At 41.6% G+C, this 14,164-nt stretch overlaps 2 protein-coding genes across 4 annotated transcripts in view; both read left to right on the plus strand.

Annotated features, from left to right (window-relative positions):
* The first annotated feature begins 472 nt into the window (after positions 1–472).
* On the plus strand, positions 473–9,623 carry msantd1 (Myb/SANT-like DNA-binding domain containing 1). Its single transcript, XM_058067796.2, has 3 exons — positions 473–871; positions 3,962–4,234; positions 9,195–9,623. Exons 1-3 carry the CDS (start codon positions 609–611, stop codon positions 9,481–9,483), a joined length of 825 nt encoding a protein of 274 aa, XP_057923779.2. The 5' UTR covers positions 473–608; the 3' UTR covers positions 9,484–9,623.
* A 1,190-nt stretch (positions 9,624–10,813) lies between these two features.
* Positions 10,814–14,164, plus strand: part of LOC131125708 (regulator of G-protein signaling 12-like) — a 50,772-nt gene continuing 47,421 nt past the window's right edge. For 2 of the 3 annotated variants that reach the window (XM_058067509.2, XM_058067512.2), the window contains exon 1: positions 13,836–13,880. In XM_058067509.2, the coding sequence (XP_057923492.2) occupies positions 13,869–13,880 (12 nt within the window). In that variant the 5' untranslated portion in view covers positions 13,836–13,868. Of the gene's footprint in view, positions 10,996–13,835; positions 13,881–14,164 lie in introns of those variants that run through there. The other variant, XM_058067510.2, reaches the window with a different exon arrangement.

Raw genomic sequence — 14,164 nt, forward strand, 5'->3', positions numbered from 1 at the left:
TATGAATAGACACTTAGCACCACCATGCTAGGTGTTAGCATGCTAACATTAGCATGTTAACATGCTGTTTTCATGGCCATTGAATGTAAATATGTAGATAAAATGCATATACAAGATCCTTTCTTAATGAATACATTGTAACTAGCTGGCGTGGCGCTAGCTGTATGTTGACCATCCAATGATAAGACACCCACATCTACAATTGTTTTAAATATTCCTACTTATGTAAACGTCTCCCGAAGAAGAACCTGCAAAAGCTTTTAAAGAGAGCATTGTTGAGCTGCAAGTGGCAGGTTGCCATGGCGACAAAGCCCTCCTTCCCATGAGGATCGTATTTCAAATGTAAAAGGAGAGAAAAGAAGCTTCTGGCTATGGCCCACACTGCAGCCTTTCAGCTAAAAGCTTTTGGGGAGGGGGAGGGAAGAGAAAATCTCTCCTCCCCTTTTCCATCCCCTCCCCCGGTTGCCACGGCGACGGTGACATCACCAGGAACTAAAAGCTTTTAACCGGATTCCTCTCCCATTTTGAGAGCCCTTTCCAGAGGGAGGGGGGAGGAAAGGAAGTAGATATTTAAAAAAAAAAGCCCAGCCATAAAAAGGCTTTTAAAAATGGCTGCAGCGGCCGGCGACGAGACTTTCAGCTACTTGATAGCGACGCACAGCGAGAAGCACCGGCGGGCCCCCAATTGGACCGACGGCGAAATGAAAGCTCTGCTCTTCGTCTGGGAGGAGAACCACAACGACCTGAAGACCAGCAAGAGGAACGCCAAGGTTTACGAGAGGATGTCTCAGCGCTTCTTCCAGCTGACCGGAGAACAGCGCTTCAAGGAGGAGATCAAGATGAAGATCACCAACATGTCCTTCCAGTTCAGGTCAACCTGCACTCTTTGGCTTTCAACTTTGGAGCTTCTGCTAGCTTCTTTGTAGCACAAAACTCAAGGGTTTCTGATTCATATCTATTTCTAAAGTTGTTTTTAGCCTCAAAACAAATATTTTTTTCTACCTTGCTTTAAAAAGGAATCCAAATTTTCCCATTTTGGTTGTTGTATTTGGTGATAAAGTACAAGTTTTGTATCAAAGGTTAAAAATAGGGGTGCCTCCATGCTGCCGATCATCCATGAGTCCCATCGGCCGATACTGATACCGATTGATTACTGATATCACATGGATTAACTGTACATTTCTCAATATGATGAGTGCTTTTGACCCCTGTGGGGGGGGGGGCGTTAGATAGATGGGGTGGATTGTCTTTTTTTGCCTTTCCACATCAATGCGGTGCTAGAAAGTCATGTGGACCTATCAGACAAAAAGGGGGGCTTAAGTCTCCCTAAAATGTTCTTAAGCTCCCCTAAATAATTAGATTTTTTTTTTTATTGATTACAAAATTTTACCAAAAAAATCTCTGACAAATTTCATATAATTGGGCAAAAGCAGGCTAATAAGCAAGCCAATAAGCAGGCTAATAGTAGCCTACTACTACTACTAGTAGTAGTTGTAATAATCAGAAGAAGAATAATGATGATAGTAATAATAATAGTCTAATTAATAATATAATAATGATTATTATATAATTGATCACTGTCCACTGGACAGAATGGTTGCAGAGCTTGAGCAGCGGTTTTGCAGTGTAGATTGTGTGTACTTGTGTAAATTTAATGGCGGCCTAAAACAATTGAGTATATATACTAAATTTGCCCAAAAGTTACATCCCGGTTCTTGTTCCTTTTTTGTTTTTTGGATTTTTTTGGAATGTCTACATTCATTCATATCCAGTGCATCTCCAGGGGGCTGAGGTCCCCAGTCCTCAGAACCTTGTGATGCCCCTGGAAAGGCAGTAGAAATGTGACAAAAAAAATTACCCATTTATTTAATACATTATTTATATGAATATTAATTACGATAATACGATAATTACATTGTTGGGACCGGGCCTTGGGTTTATATTGGTAGTATATTGGTAACAGGTGGAGGTTTTTTTCCTACTTGTTGATGTCCAAGCAGAAGGTGTAGTAAGTCTACATTTGATACATTTTACTTTAATTTTTTATTATTTTTATTTTATTGTATTATTATTATTATTTTTAAATTATATTTCTTTAATTTTTTTTATTTTAATTTTACTTTAAGATTTGTCAGATCAGCCCATGGAGATGTTCCCACTGCTCTGCACCCTCCATCATTGTCACACTTAAATGTTTCAGATCATCAAGCAAATGTAAATGTAGTGGCTATTTGTCCTTCAAAAAATAAACGTAACTTACACTATAATCAAACGGCCACTGATGCACCACGGGTTATGTTTTACGCAGGCAAAAGAGTCATTGTCCAAACAATCTTGTTCCGTTTCTTCTTATTTCCTTTTTATTACCAAGCAAACAAATCTCTTGCGCTGGTACAAAAACCATAGGCCCACCCCGGTGCATGCTGGTCCTGTGAGCACTGCCTACCTAAATATATTGCAGGTGCCCAGGGTGTTATCCAATGAAATAAACCCAGAAATTAACTACTAATTAACCTCAACAAAATATGATAGATAAACAATAAATAAATAAATAACAAGAAAATATTATCAAGTAATCCAAACAAAACAACAACAACAAAAAATAAATCAACAGATATCAGAACCTAGGAACACACTAATAAATAGCTCCTACAGTAAATATTAGTCGACAATGAACAACTGTTGTCATTCAGCCACATTGGAGGCTTTTCCAGCATGAAGCCTTTTGAAGGTCATGCCACAGCATCTCAATAGGATTCAGCTCAGGACTTGGACGAGGCCGCTCCAAAGTCTTCATTTGGTTTTTTTTCAGCCATTCAGAGGTGGACTTGCTGGTGTGTTTTGGATCATTGTCTTGCTGCACAACCCAAGTTGCTTTTAGCTTGAGGTCACCAACAGATGGCTGGACATTCTCCTTCAGCAGAATTCATGCTTCCATTTATCACAGCAAGTCTTGCAGGTCCTGAAGCAGCAAAACAGCCCCAGCCCCTTTGGATGTTGTTGTGGGGTCTTTTGTGACCTCTCGGATGAGTCGTGGCTGCGCTCTTGGTGTCATTTTGGTCAACCGGCCACTCCTGGGAAGGTTCACCGCTGTTCCATATTTTGGCCATTTGTGGATAATCGCGGATATTGGATTAAACATTGGATTATCGTGGATAATCCAATGTTAATAAATGGAATATTTTCATAGTTAGTACATAGAAACTTGTTTATGACTTTCGAACTGTATTTTTAACACTAGAGCTCTGCAGACATGAAATAACACCCCTATAGTCACCTTTCCACTTCTATTAATCATTGCTTACTCCACATAGCAACTTGAGACGGCCGCCTGCTAGCAAGCTAAGCAGTTAGCCTTGAAATTATTTCCTCTTATGTTCTAACTTCCACACAGAAGTGACAGAAGTGTCCTGTTACTTTCCCAATAATGTAATTAGTAAAATAATTATTCATTCACATAATGAGTTACCATGGATAGTAATGCTGGACCTCCACTTTCTCTCATACTGTAGGACGGGATAACAGACTATTTTAGTGATTTTGTGTCACAAGACACAAGAAACTAGTGACTCTTGGCTGTTGGGCTGTGGCATTTTTGTGTCATTGATGAAGTCGTCGTGTTTATTGCAGAGCCGAGGATTTATTTGTTCTGCCTGGCTTCTGCCTTCCTTCTGTCCGGGGGTCTGGCTGGCTTCTTCTGCCATTTGGCTGAAGAGCGTTTTGTTGGTATTGTGGGTTTTGTTGGGGAAGGGTTTGCAATCGTACAGATGGCTATTATTTACGGTACTGGCGGCGAGCTACAGCACACTCTGTTAGGAACTGGTAAAAAGTCTCCCATCACTGCAGCCCTCCACCAATGAGAGCGCCCCAATAGAAATGTCTCTTCAGGGTAGTGCCAAAACACTACCATGCACCAAATGTGTCCATCATCTGAATTATTATTATTGTTTTTTATTAACAGACGACTTAAATCCACCATCGGAGAAAGCGGAGAAGCACCAGACTGGCCCTACTATAAAGCCATTGAGAAGATCCTGAGCAAGCCCCTGGAGAACAGTAGAGGAGTGGAGCTCCGTGTTGGAGCATCCTCCCAGGCGGCCGACAATCTTTTGACCCAGCCGGAGGAGGCCGCACTGGGATACCTGCCAGAGTACACAGGCTCCTCGGACGACATGGAGATCAAGCAAGAGGTGGACTCGCTCAGCTCGGATAGCGAACACACACAAGGCTCCAGGTAAACCACAAGCGCCATTTGGAGGTTCATGGCTTTTACTGTATCGTCATAGTACTGGTATCTCCAAATGTAGCACTGGGCTTTGCTGTAGTACAGCGGAACCTTGGTTAGGGTCTAACCCGAACGGATCTTGCTGCTACATGGTGTCTTTGGGCCTTCAATGAAGATAAAAGTAACCTTAAATCTTCATTTATTACTTTCATTGGTCATGGCGATGCCGGGAACAGAACCCCTTTTTCTAACCTCCTCTCCACTCACACATTATCCCATGGGTGTCCAAAGCATGGCCGGCAGCCATTGGCGGCTCACAACTGTTTATTGGCTTAAATCCCTCAAATATAATTTAGCAAGAAAACAGCAAAACTTAAAAAAACCCCAAATCAGCTGTAATCTGATAAAAACAAAGTCAAAATATTCAGAGAAAAAAATTCAAAATCATAACTTAGTGAGAATAACGTCATAATATTATGAGAAAAAAATAAAAGTTGAAATATTTTTTTTTATTATGTATTTTTTTAAGTCATAATATGAAAAAAACAAAGAATAAAATTGTATTTGGGGAAAAAGAAAGATGCAGAAAAAGTAATACTATGAGAATGAAGTGAACATATTATAGGAATAAAGTAATAATTACAAGACAAAAATATAAAAGACGAAAGTTGAAATTGTTTGAAAAATTTTTAAAAATTGGAAAAAATTGAAAAAAACTGCAGTTTTACAAGAATAATATCAAAATGTTAAGAAAAAAAAGTTTGGATTTAACAAGAATAAATTGAAAAAATTATGTCATTTTAGTAGCATAGATAGATTAAACAGTCCTATGAAAATGAAGTTGTGGAAAAAAATCAAAATACTATGTGAATAAAGTCATAATTTAGGAGAAGAAAAATTCTGAAGATTTTTTTTGAAAGTTTAAATATTTATATTATAACAACACAAAAGAGAATACAGCAAAGCTGTTATTCATAATATGTTTTCTCAGCGACATGGCAAAGCTGAGATGAAATATTAGCATGTTGGCATATCTTTGGCTAAAACAACATAAACTGCAACATTTGGAGATGCGTGCAATGCCGCTGTCATGCATGTATACGTCTATGTATACGAATTTGGCAATATTCATTTCATTCATTTTCTATCGCTTATTCTCACTAGGGCTGCTGGAGCCCATCCCAGGTGTCTTAGGGCGAAAGGCAGGGTACACCCTGAACTGGTGGCCAGCCAATCACAGGGCACATATAGACAAACAACCATTCACGCTCACATTCATACCTATGGACAATTTGGAGTCGCCAAATAACCTAGCACAGTGATTCCTAAAGTGTGGGCCACGGCCCCCTGGTGGGCCGTGGTGGTACTGCAGATGGGCCATGAGAGGTAATCAAAAATATGATTCATTTTTGCAAATATTATTTTTGTAATTATTTTTATTGTTAAATATTTATTGCACGATTAAAAAAAAGTGTTTATAGGCCCAAGTAATAGAAAAACACTATTGAGTGTTATTGACCTGTCACAATATTTTAGGAACCTAATACAGTTTATGATTGGAACGCAGCTCTCTGGTCATCATGACAGTCTTGAATGCAGTTATAAAAATTGTGAGAATTAATTAGATTAAACGTTTGGGCTTCCTTTTCCCCCCTGCTTTCATTTCAATCATGAATCTTAATAATAACACACAATAACAACAACAGCAACAACAACAATAATAATTAAAACTGCAAGCAGTGATGAGCGGGCTCGAGCACCCCGACGCGCTCGGGGGTACGCGCGGGTCGGGGGTACGCGCGGGTCGGGGTCGCGCGCGCGACCGGACGGGCGCGCGGACGCGCCGTACGAAAAACCGCGGCGAGCGGATAAGCGGTAAGGGAGTCACGGCACTTGCAATTTTCCGCCAGGAGGGGGCGACAGCGGCGGCGAGGCGGGTGCGCGGTCACGTCCCGTCCGACACCGCGAACCGCCATAAAAAAATTCACGACGATCGGACCACGCGGTAGGTCCTTGCGGCGGATATACGTTTCCGCCTGTGGGTGGCGCTATAGAGTGGTTGGCCCACACGGTAACGGACCGGAGGGTACCCCGAACCAACAGAAAAAATTAGGGGCCGATCCGACCGTGCGTAAGGAAGTTACGGCAGATATACATTTCCACCAGTTGGTGGCGCTATAGCGTATGTACACACACAGTCATAGACCAGAGGGTACCCCAGACCACCAGAAAAAAATTGGGCCTGATCCGACCATGTGGAAGGAAGTTACGGCTATATACATTTCCACCAGTTGGTGGCGCTATACAGTCTATGTACACACACAGTCATAGACCAGAGGGTACCCCAAACCACCAGAAAAAATTTGGGCTTGATCCGACCATGTGGATGGAAGTTACGGCTATATACATTTCCACCAGTTGGTGGCGCTATACAGTGTATGTACACACACAGTCATAGACCAGAGGGTACCCCAGACCACCAGAAAAAATTTGGGCCTGATCCGACCATGTGGAAGGAAGTTACGGCTATATACATTTCCACCAGTTGGTGGCGCTATACAGTCTATGTACACACACAGTCATAGACCAGAGGGTACCCCAAACCACCAGAAAAAATTTGGGCTTGATCCGACCATGTGGAAGGAAGTTACGGCTATATACATTTCCACCAGTTGGTGGCGCTATAGAGTCTATGTACACACAGTATAACAGACCAGAGATTGACCCAACACACCAAAAAAAATTTCAAGACAATCTGACCATGAATCAGGAAGTTACGGCAGATATACATTTCCACCAGTTGGTGGCGCTGTGTTTTGAACATGGCTTCTGGAGCATTAGGTGCGTCCTGTCATGATAGACGTCTCCACCGAAAATCATAGTGATACGTGTAACGGGTGGCGAGGGATAATGAATTGAAACTTCTAGGTGGCGCTAGTGTGTCAATTTAGATTGGTGTCACATGGGAGCACCACCAGGGCGCTCAGGCCTGGATTAAGGCCTCACGTTTAAGATTTCAGCAGCCTGTGACCTTCTGCAGGCAAATGATGACCTTTTGATGGTCAATGGCGAAGGCTGACCATTCGCCGTGGCCACGCCCCCCACATGTGCTTTACACACATCATAGTCCATCAACTGACTTCATCAGTCTGTCAGTCAAACTGTGTATTGACTTTGATGTACATTGCTTCAAGGCAAGGCCAGACACCAGGCAGGGCCAGATATGAAATGGTCAAAGTTTGGTGGCGTGCCACGCCCACATCCTATGGAGCGGCCCAAAATCCTTCGCAATTTAACGTGGGCCATCCGTCTAGTGTCCGTTGATGCAACAACGGACTCATTCGGTCAAACCCCCTAGGAGGAGTTCGTCAAGATACGACCCATACATCCGCCCCCAAATGGCCGCCGCCACCTAAAATGGCCGACTTCCTGTTGGTTTTAGAACATGGGTTATTGAGACTTTTTTGTGCGTCCTGTCACGAGTGATGTCTCCTCCGAAAATCATGCCGATACGTGCAACGGGAGGCGAGGGATAATTATTTTAAAACTTCTAGGTGGCGCTAGTGAGTCAATTTGGCTTGGTATCATATGGGGGCCACACCAGGCCGCTGAGGCCTGGATTCTGACCCCCCCTATGAGCTTTCAAGCCCATGCGACCTTTTGCGGGCGAATGATGACCTTTTCTATGTAAATGGCGAGGCCTGAGCATTCGCCGCCAGGCCACGCCCACCACGTGTGCTTTTCCTGCATCATGGTCCATCAACAGGCTTCACCAGGCTGTCAGGCAGTGACCTTGTGACCCTGATGTTCATCTGATGAATCTCCTGGCAGAAAAGGCCTCATGTAGATGACACGCCTTTAGCCTGTCGCCAAAAGGTGGCGCTGCGACGAAATCAGGAAGTGACCTACGGGGACCTTCGGGGCGGGGCCATGATCACATGTACCAAGTATGATGAAGATCTGACCACGTGGAGCCAAGTTATTCACGTCTACAGTTACGCTCAGCGTGCAAGGCCCGGACATATGAAAATGGGCAAAATTTGGGGGCGTGCCACGCCCACATCGTATGGAATATCCCAAAATCCTTCGCAATTTAACGTCGGCCATCCGTCTAGTGTCCGTTGATGCAACAACGGATTCATTTGGTCAAACCCCCTAGGAGGAGTTCGTCGAGATACGACCCCAACTTCTGGCACGAAAAAGGCCGCCGCCATCCAAAATGGCCGACTTCCTGTTCGTTTTCCAATATGGGTTCTTGAGACTTTTTGGTCCGTCCTGTCACGATAGACGTCTCCACCAAGTTTCGTGACGATAGGTGAAACTGGTGGCGGGGGCCAATTTTTTCAAAAATTAAAGGTGGCGCTAGAGAGTCAATTTTGGAACATTGTTTTCGGGACCCCCACCAGATGGAAATTTTCGCCAGACCTGACGCGCTTGCAAAATTTGGTGAGTTTTCGGGCATGTTAAGGCCCTCAAAATGTCCGTCCTTTCGTCAGAATAAAAAACGGAACGATTACAATAGGGCTTTCGCACTGGTCAGTGCTCGAGCCCTAATAAGTTAAGTGCTCTGAGAATGCAGCATTTCGTTTATGTACTGTTTATAGGACAAAGGTGAGCCGTGGACATTTTTGATATTTTCAAGTGGGCCCTGAGTTGGTAAAGTTTTGGAACCCCTGACCTAGCATGTTTTTGGAATGTGGGAGGAAACAGGAGTACACAGAGAAAACCCAGGCATACATGGGGAGAACATGCAAACTCCACACAGAGATGGCCGAGGGTGGAATCAAACTCGGGTCACCTGGCTGTGTGGCCTACTTTCAAAGAATTTGGTCATATTTGGGTACAATTTTGAAATGTTGCGATTTTTTTACGATGTCTGAAAACAAGGTACTGAACAGCAGCCATACAATATGTGGTGATATTTGGTGGCTTATGGCTAATTTGTCTTTTGTTGACTTTTTTCATCCAGCTCCCATCCAGTTTCCGCCAAGAGATGCAGCGCTAAAGGTCAGGTAACTATGAAGCGGAAGAAGCTGCAGCTCATGCGAGCCATGCTGCAACAACAAAAACGCTCCAACCGAGCCATCGAAGAGACCTGCAGGGAGGTCCGACGGGCTTTACACCAACAGAACCTGGTCCAGGTCCAGTGTATGCAGCTACAGGAACGCATGATGAACCTTCTGGAAAAGATGATCCTGCCTTCCTCTTCTTCCATTGCCACACAGCTAAGGGGCGCTAAAGAGCTCGGGAAGCTATGAAGAGTCTTTTTAGCCACATTCTGTGAATATCGCCTTGACATGGAGGAAACTCTCGTTTACGGACTTGACGTAAAAATGCATGGGATTGTTTGCATTGCCACCAAATAAAACCAAGTAGTTTGACATCATGTTTTGTGACTTGGTGATTTTTTTTTTTTTTACCTGGTTTATCATCTTTACATCTTCCAAGTTCCGTTCACAAACGGCTTCATGTTGTTTTAAACATTCACTAGTCGTTTTATTGACATTCTATTTATCGTTTTAGCCCCAAAAAGCCATAATTATGAGATAAATCATCAAAATTATGAGAAAATGTTGTAATTAGGAGACCGGAAAGTTGTAATTATGGGATCAAATGGCTAAATTATCACATCAAAAGCCAAAGATATGTGAGATAAAAAGTCATAATTATGCAAAAGTGTCGAAATTATGAGATAGATAAAAAGTACAAAATCCCATACAAAGTCATAATTATGAGATAGGAAAGTTATGATTATGAGCTAAGCAAGTCATAAGTAATACATAAAAAGTCATAATCAAAATCATGAGCTAGTATGTGATAAAAACTCAAAATTACGAGAAAAACTAATTATGACAGAGGAAAGTTCTAATTATGAGATAAAAAGTCAGAACCATGAGATAAAGAATCAAAATTATGAGAAAATTTTGTAATTATGAGACAGGAAAGTTATAATTATGGGATCAAATGGCTAAATTATCACATCAAAAGCCAAAGATATGTGAGATTACGAGAGAGGAAATTCATTTTATTGAGTATATTTGTCTTCTTTTCAGGCGTTATGGTTGGTTTTGTTGTAACATTTCCAGCCTTTATAATTGAGCATGTTTCCTTTATTAAAAGCTTTGGTGTGTTAATGTCACCTTTGGTTTTTACTATGTATTTTTATACAAGCTTCCTGCATTGACCAAATATTTACTGTGTATAGGCAAACTGTGTACGTCATGTGATGTTTTTTTTCACATAATGATTAAACAAGGAGACATTGGAGAACTTTGACCAGGAAATTGTATTTGTTTAGAGGACATTCTTTGCACCATACTGTGTCGTTTATTATTTACATTATTGACATTCACTATTGATATATATTCTAATAAAAAATTGTATAGAAACATGAACAGATAAATCATAATCTGGTGTGCTACGGTATTCATAACATATGTAAACAAGACTCCTTACATTTGTGCAGTGCTCGGGGACAAAAGACTTCCGGGTCGTCAGCCAATAGGCTGGCTGCGTTCGGTTTTTGAACGCTGGAGCTTGGCTGGGTCACGTGACGGGGAGACGTTACGCTGTCATGGTTACGGTGAAAGACGCTTTGTTCCAGCCGCCCTGCGCTGTGCTCGAGAGCCATATGGCCGAGCGAGAATCACGGCTCGTTGTGGATGTATTGTTTGGAATAACCCCGTCTTCTGCCGTCAGAATGTCCACTTGTATGCACTTAAGATTCCAAGCGAGGTGTGTGCTCGCCTTTTGACGTCTTGGACACCGAGGTAGGTTGAAACTTGCGTTGTTAACGTTAGTGTACGCGAGCCAGCTGATAAACTAGCAAGTTGTTTTTCAGCCAGTAGGAGTTAAGGTTAGGGTTAGTCGTTGTACTGACATTACTCCTTCCTGTGGTTTAAATGTTTTGTCAACAGTTAAAACAAGCTAAAAGTCAGCTTGTCATTAAAGTATTTTGGGTTTGAGGGGGGAAGGAAGGGGGTGGCCAGCTGGCACTGTGATTCGGGGGACCGTGGGGAGGAGGGGGGTAATATAAAAAGGCTTTTGTCTTGATCCTTGACATGTAATTTACTCAAATAAGATGGATATTTGCGGGTTATGAATGCCTTTATAAGGAGTTAATGCTGTAGTTGTTAGAGCCAGCAGTGTATATAACATACAGGAAACTAAATATTATTGCTGTTGACACGTTTTTTTTCATTTTTGTCATTAATAAATTATTTCAAACTATCACAAACTGTTAATAAGTAGTGTGTTTTGGTTGTAATGCAAGTATACAAATAAGCTAACTGTTAACATGACAAGCAGTTATGAAGTTGTTTTGTTATTGGTAGCTGTATGGTACTGAGCTGCATGTTTTCTTAAACTGTTGTTTATTAGTATGTTGAACTGAACTGAAAAACTGTCAAAAAGGGGGAAAAAAGCCACAATGTTACAAAAAGAAAGTATAATTTATTTTGTTACGATGTTCTTGTCATATTGTGACTTTATTCTACAAAACAATTCTTATAAAATTGGCCTTCCAAATGGAGACTTTCCTCCATACAGTACAGTTGTGCAAGTTTTTTTGTGCAAGTAGTTGCGAAGGTCTGACTCAAACCAAAATGAACTCTAACCAAGGCAAGTTTTCCCATAGAAGATAATGTAAACCCAGTTAATCTGTCCCTGACTCAAACCAAAATGGACTCTAACCATGGCAAGATAATGTAAACCCAGTTAATCTGTCCCAGACACCCAAAACTTTTAGTTTTACATTCAGGAAAAGGTGCAAAAACAACTTTACAACTTTATTCTCCATCATTGCACAGAAGTATTGGGTCATCTAGTCACACAGGAAACACAATGTTATTGTTGTTATTAATGCCATAGGTGCTGGAGTAGTTTTTCCCCCATAGGAAATCAGGAATTCATCCGTTCCAGGTTCAAACTCTCACAAGCATTGCTTAAAGGGACGGTGTTGAGACAGTCATGCAAATGTAAAAAGACGTTACCAACTAATATGACATAAACGCTAAACATTGCATTCAAAGACACAACATAATTTAATGTTCAAGTCACATGGTTTAAGTGTATTTTCTAGAGCTGCTATGATTAATCCATTCATCAACAACTATTTTGGTAATCGATTAATGCTTTCATTTAAAAATGTACTGCTAATATCTCAAATGTGACTGGCAGACATATTATGTTTGTGTTTCAGGCAAAACAAGGTAGCTTCGACTTTGGAAAAGAGCAAATCGACATATTTGCTTCATTCTGATACCTTGCGAAGCATTGTGTGGGATTTATCCACATATTTGTCCTCTTACTAAGGATCAACCGATATGTTTTTTTTTTTTGAGATGATACCGAATTTTTCCATCACCCTTAGCTGATGGCCGATTTTGCTTGGGCCGATATTGCTTTTGCTCCCTCAATTTACATGAAAAAATGACAATGATAACAAATATTACATGTCTCAAGTTTAAACAAATATTTATTGAAATGTAAACACTGAACACAGTAGGATTCAGCTTTCTTATTCAATTTAGTACGATATATAAAACATTTCTCTCATCATTAAAGTTCGTGTTGTGCACGCTAAAGACCTCTGATAAGCAGACACGGCTGCTCCAATTCCTTCTGTGTGTTTATGCGTCTGTGCTCGGAAAGAGCGTACACACATAACACGACACGCATTTAACCTCAGCCTGGCGTTGGCTGAATGAAACTCCTCCAAACACCATGGGACTGAATTGCCAACGTTGCCATTAAAGCGGTGTTGGTAACAGCTGTACATATTAGCCTCCAACTACATCAAAAGCTCCCTAATTCCAACGGTAGGCATTTTTAAAGATGAAGCGTTCAGCAGCATTCCTGGTTTTCTTGCATTCCTGGTGTTGCAGGGTCCTCCGGCAATTTGGAGTCGCCAATTAACCTAGCATGTTTTTGGAATATGGGAGGAAACCGAAGTACCCAGAGAAAACCCATGCATGCACGGAAAGAAAATGCAAACTCCACACAGAGATGACCTAGGTCTGCGCCCTAACCACTTGACCGCCATGCATTCCAACTTTGCAATGTGCATATTTACAAAAAAAAAAATCAAAGTAAATGTACACTTTATACAAGGGAGGTCAGATGGTACCACACTAATGTTGTGAATGGTCTTTTACAGGTGAGTTATTGTCGAGCTGGGTGGCGTATGGAATGAAGTCCTGTAGCGTTCACTGTGGGAATGGAACCGGAGGGGTTTATTGGAGGATGAGGTCTCTCTATTGTCTGATGGAGTATGTGGGTGGGGTCGTCCATGATGGAGAGCGGTTTGTCCAGTGTCCTCCTGTGAGCTTAAGTACAGGGCACTGGCAACCACAGACTTGTAGAAGATCTCCAGCAGCCTGCTAAGGACCTATAAGCTTCCTCAGGAAGTAGAAAGTAGAGTTTGCTCATGCCCTTCTTCTCATGTGGACGCCCAAATACTTGTAGTACTCCATTACTGCTCAAGTCACCTTCCCCTCGAAGTCTATCACTCTTTAGTCTTGTTTATTTTTGTCATCCAGGAGACTATATACTAGTATTATTATTATTATTATCATTATTTTTTTTTAACAATACTGATCCTCACAGTGTCTGCCAAGAAAAAGTCTGGCTGGTCAAGTTGTCAATGAAGGCCCAGGTACCCAAAGCATCGTCCACTATTGATAATGACATCTTTTGAATGCCTCATATTTATGTTTTAGTTCATTTATTCTATTGTTATGCTTGAAAATGCCAAGTAGTCAAAAGATATGTAACGTTATCGTAAATAGGAACATGTTTTGACTAATAATAGGCCGTACTGGAAAAACCTCGATAGAGTGAGGATGCGAAATTGGAACAGCAAAGTGGCGAGGGACGACATCTTTCATACAAAACTAAGCAACCATCTTGGATTGTGGCTCCACAGCACCCCATCTTTCT

This window comes from Doryrhamphus excisus, linkage group LG2 (genome assembly GCF_037039965.1).
Source record: "Doryrhamphus excisus strain RoL-2023G ecotype Guam linkage group LG2, RoL_Dexc_Guam_v1.1, whole genome shotgun sequence".
NCBI lineage: Eukaryota > Metazoa > Chordata > Actinopteri > Syngnathiformes > Syngnathidae > Doryrhamphus > Doryrhamphus excisus.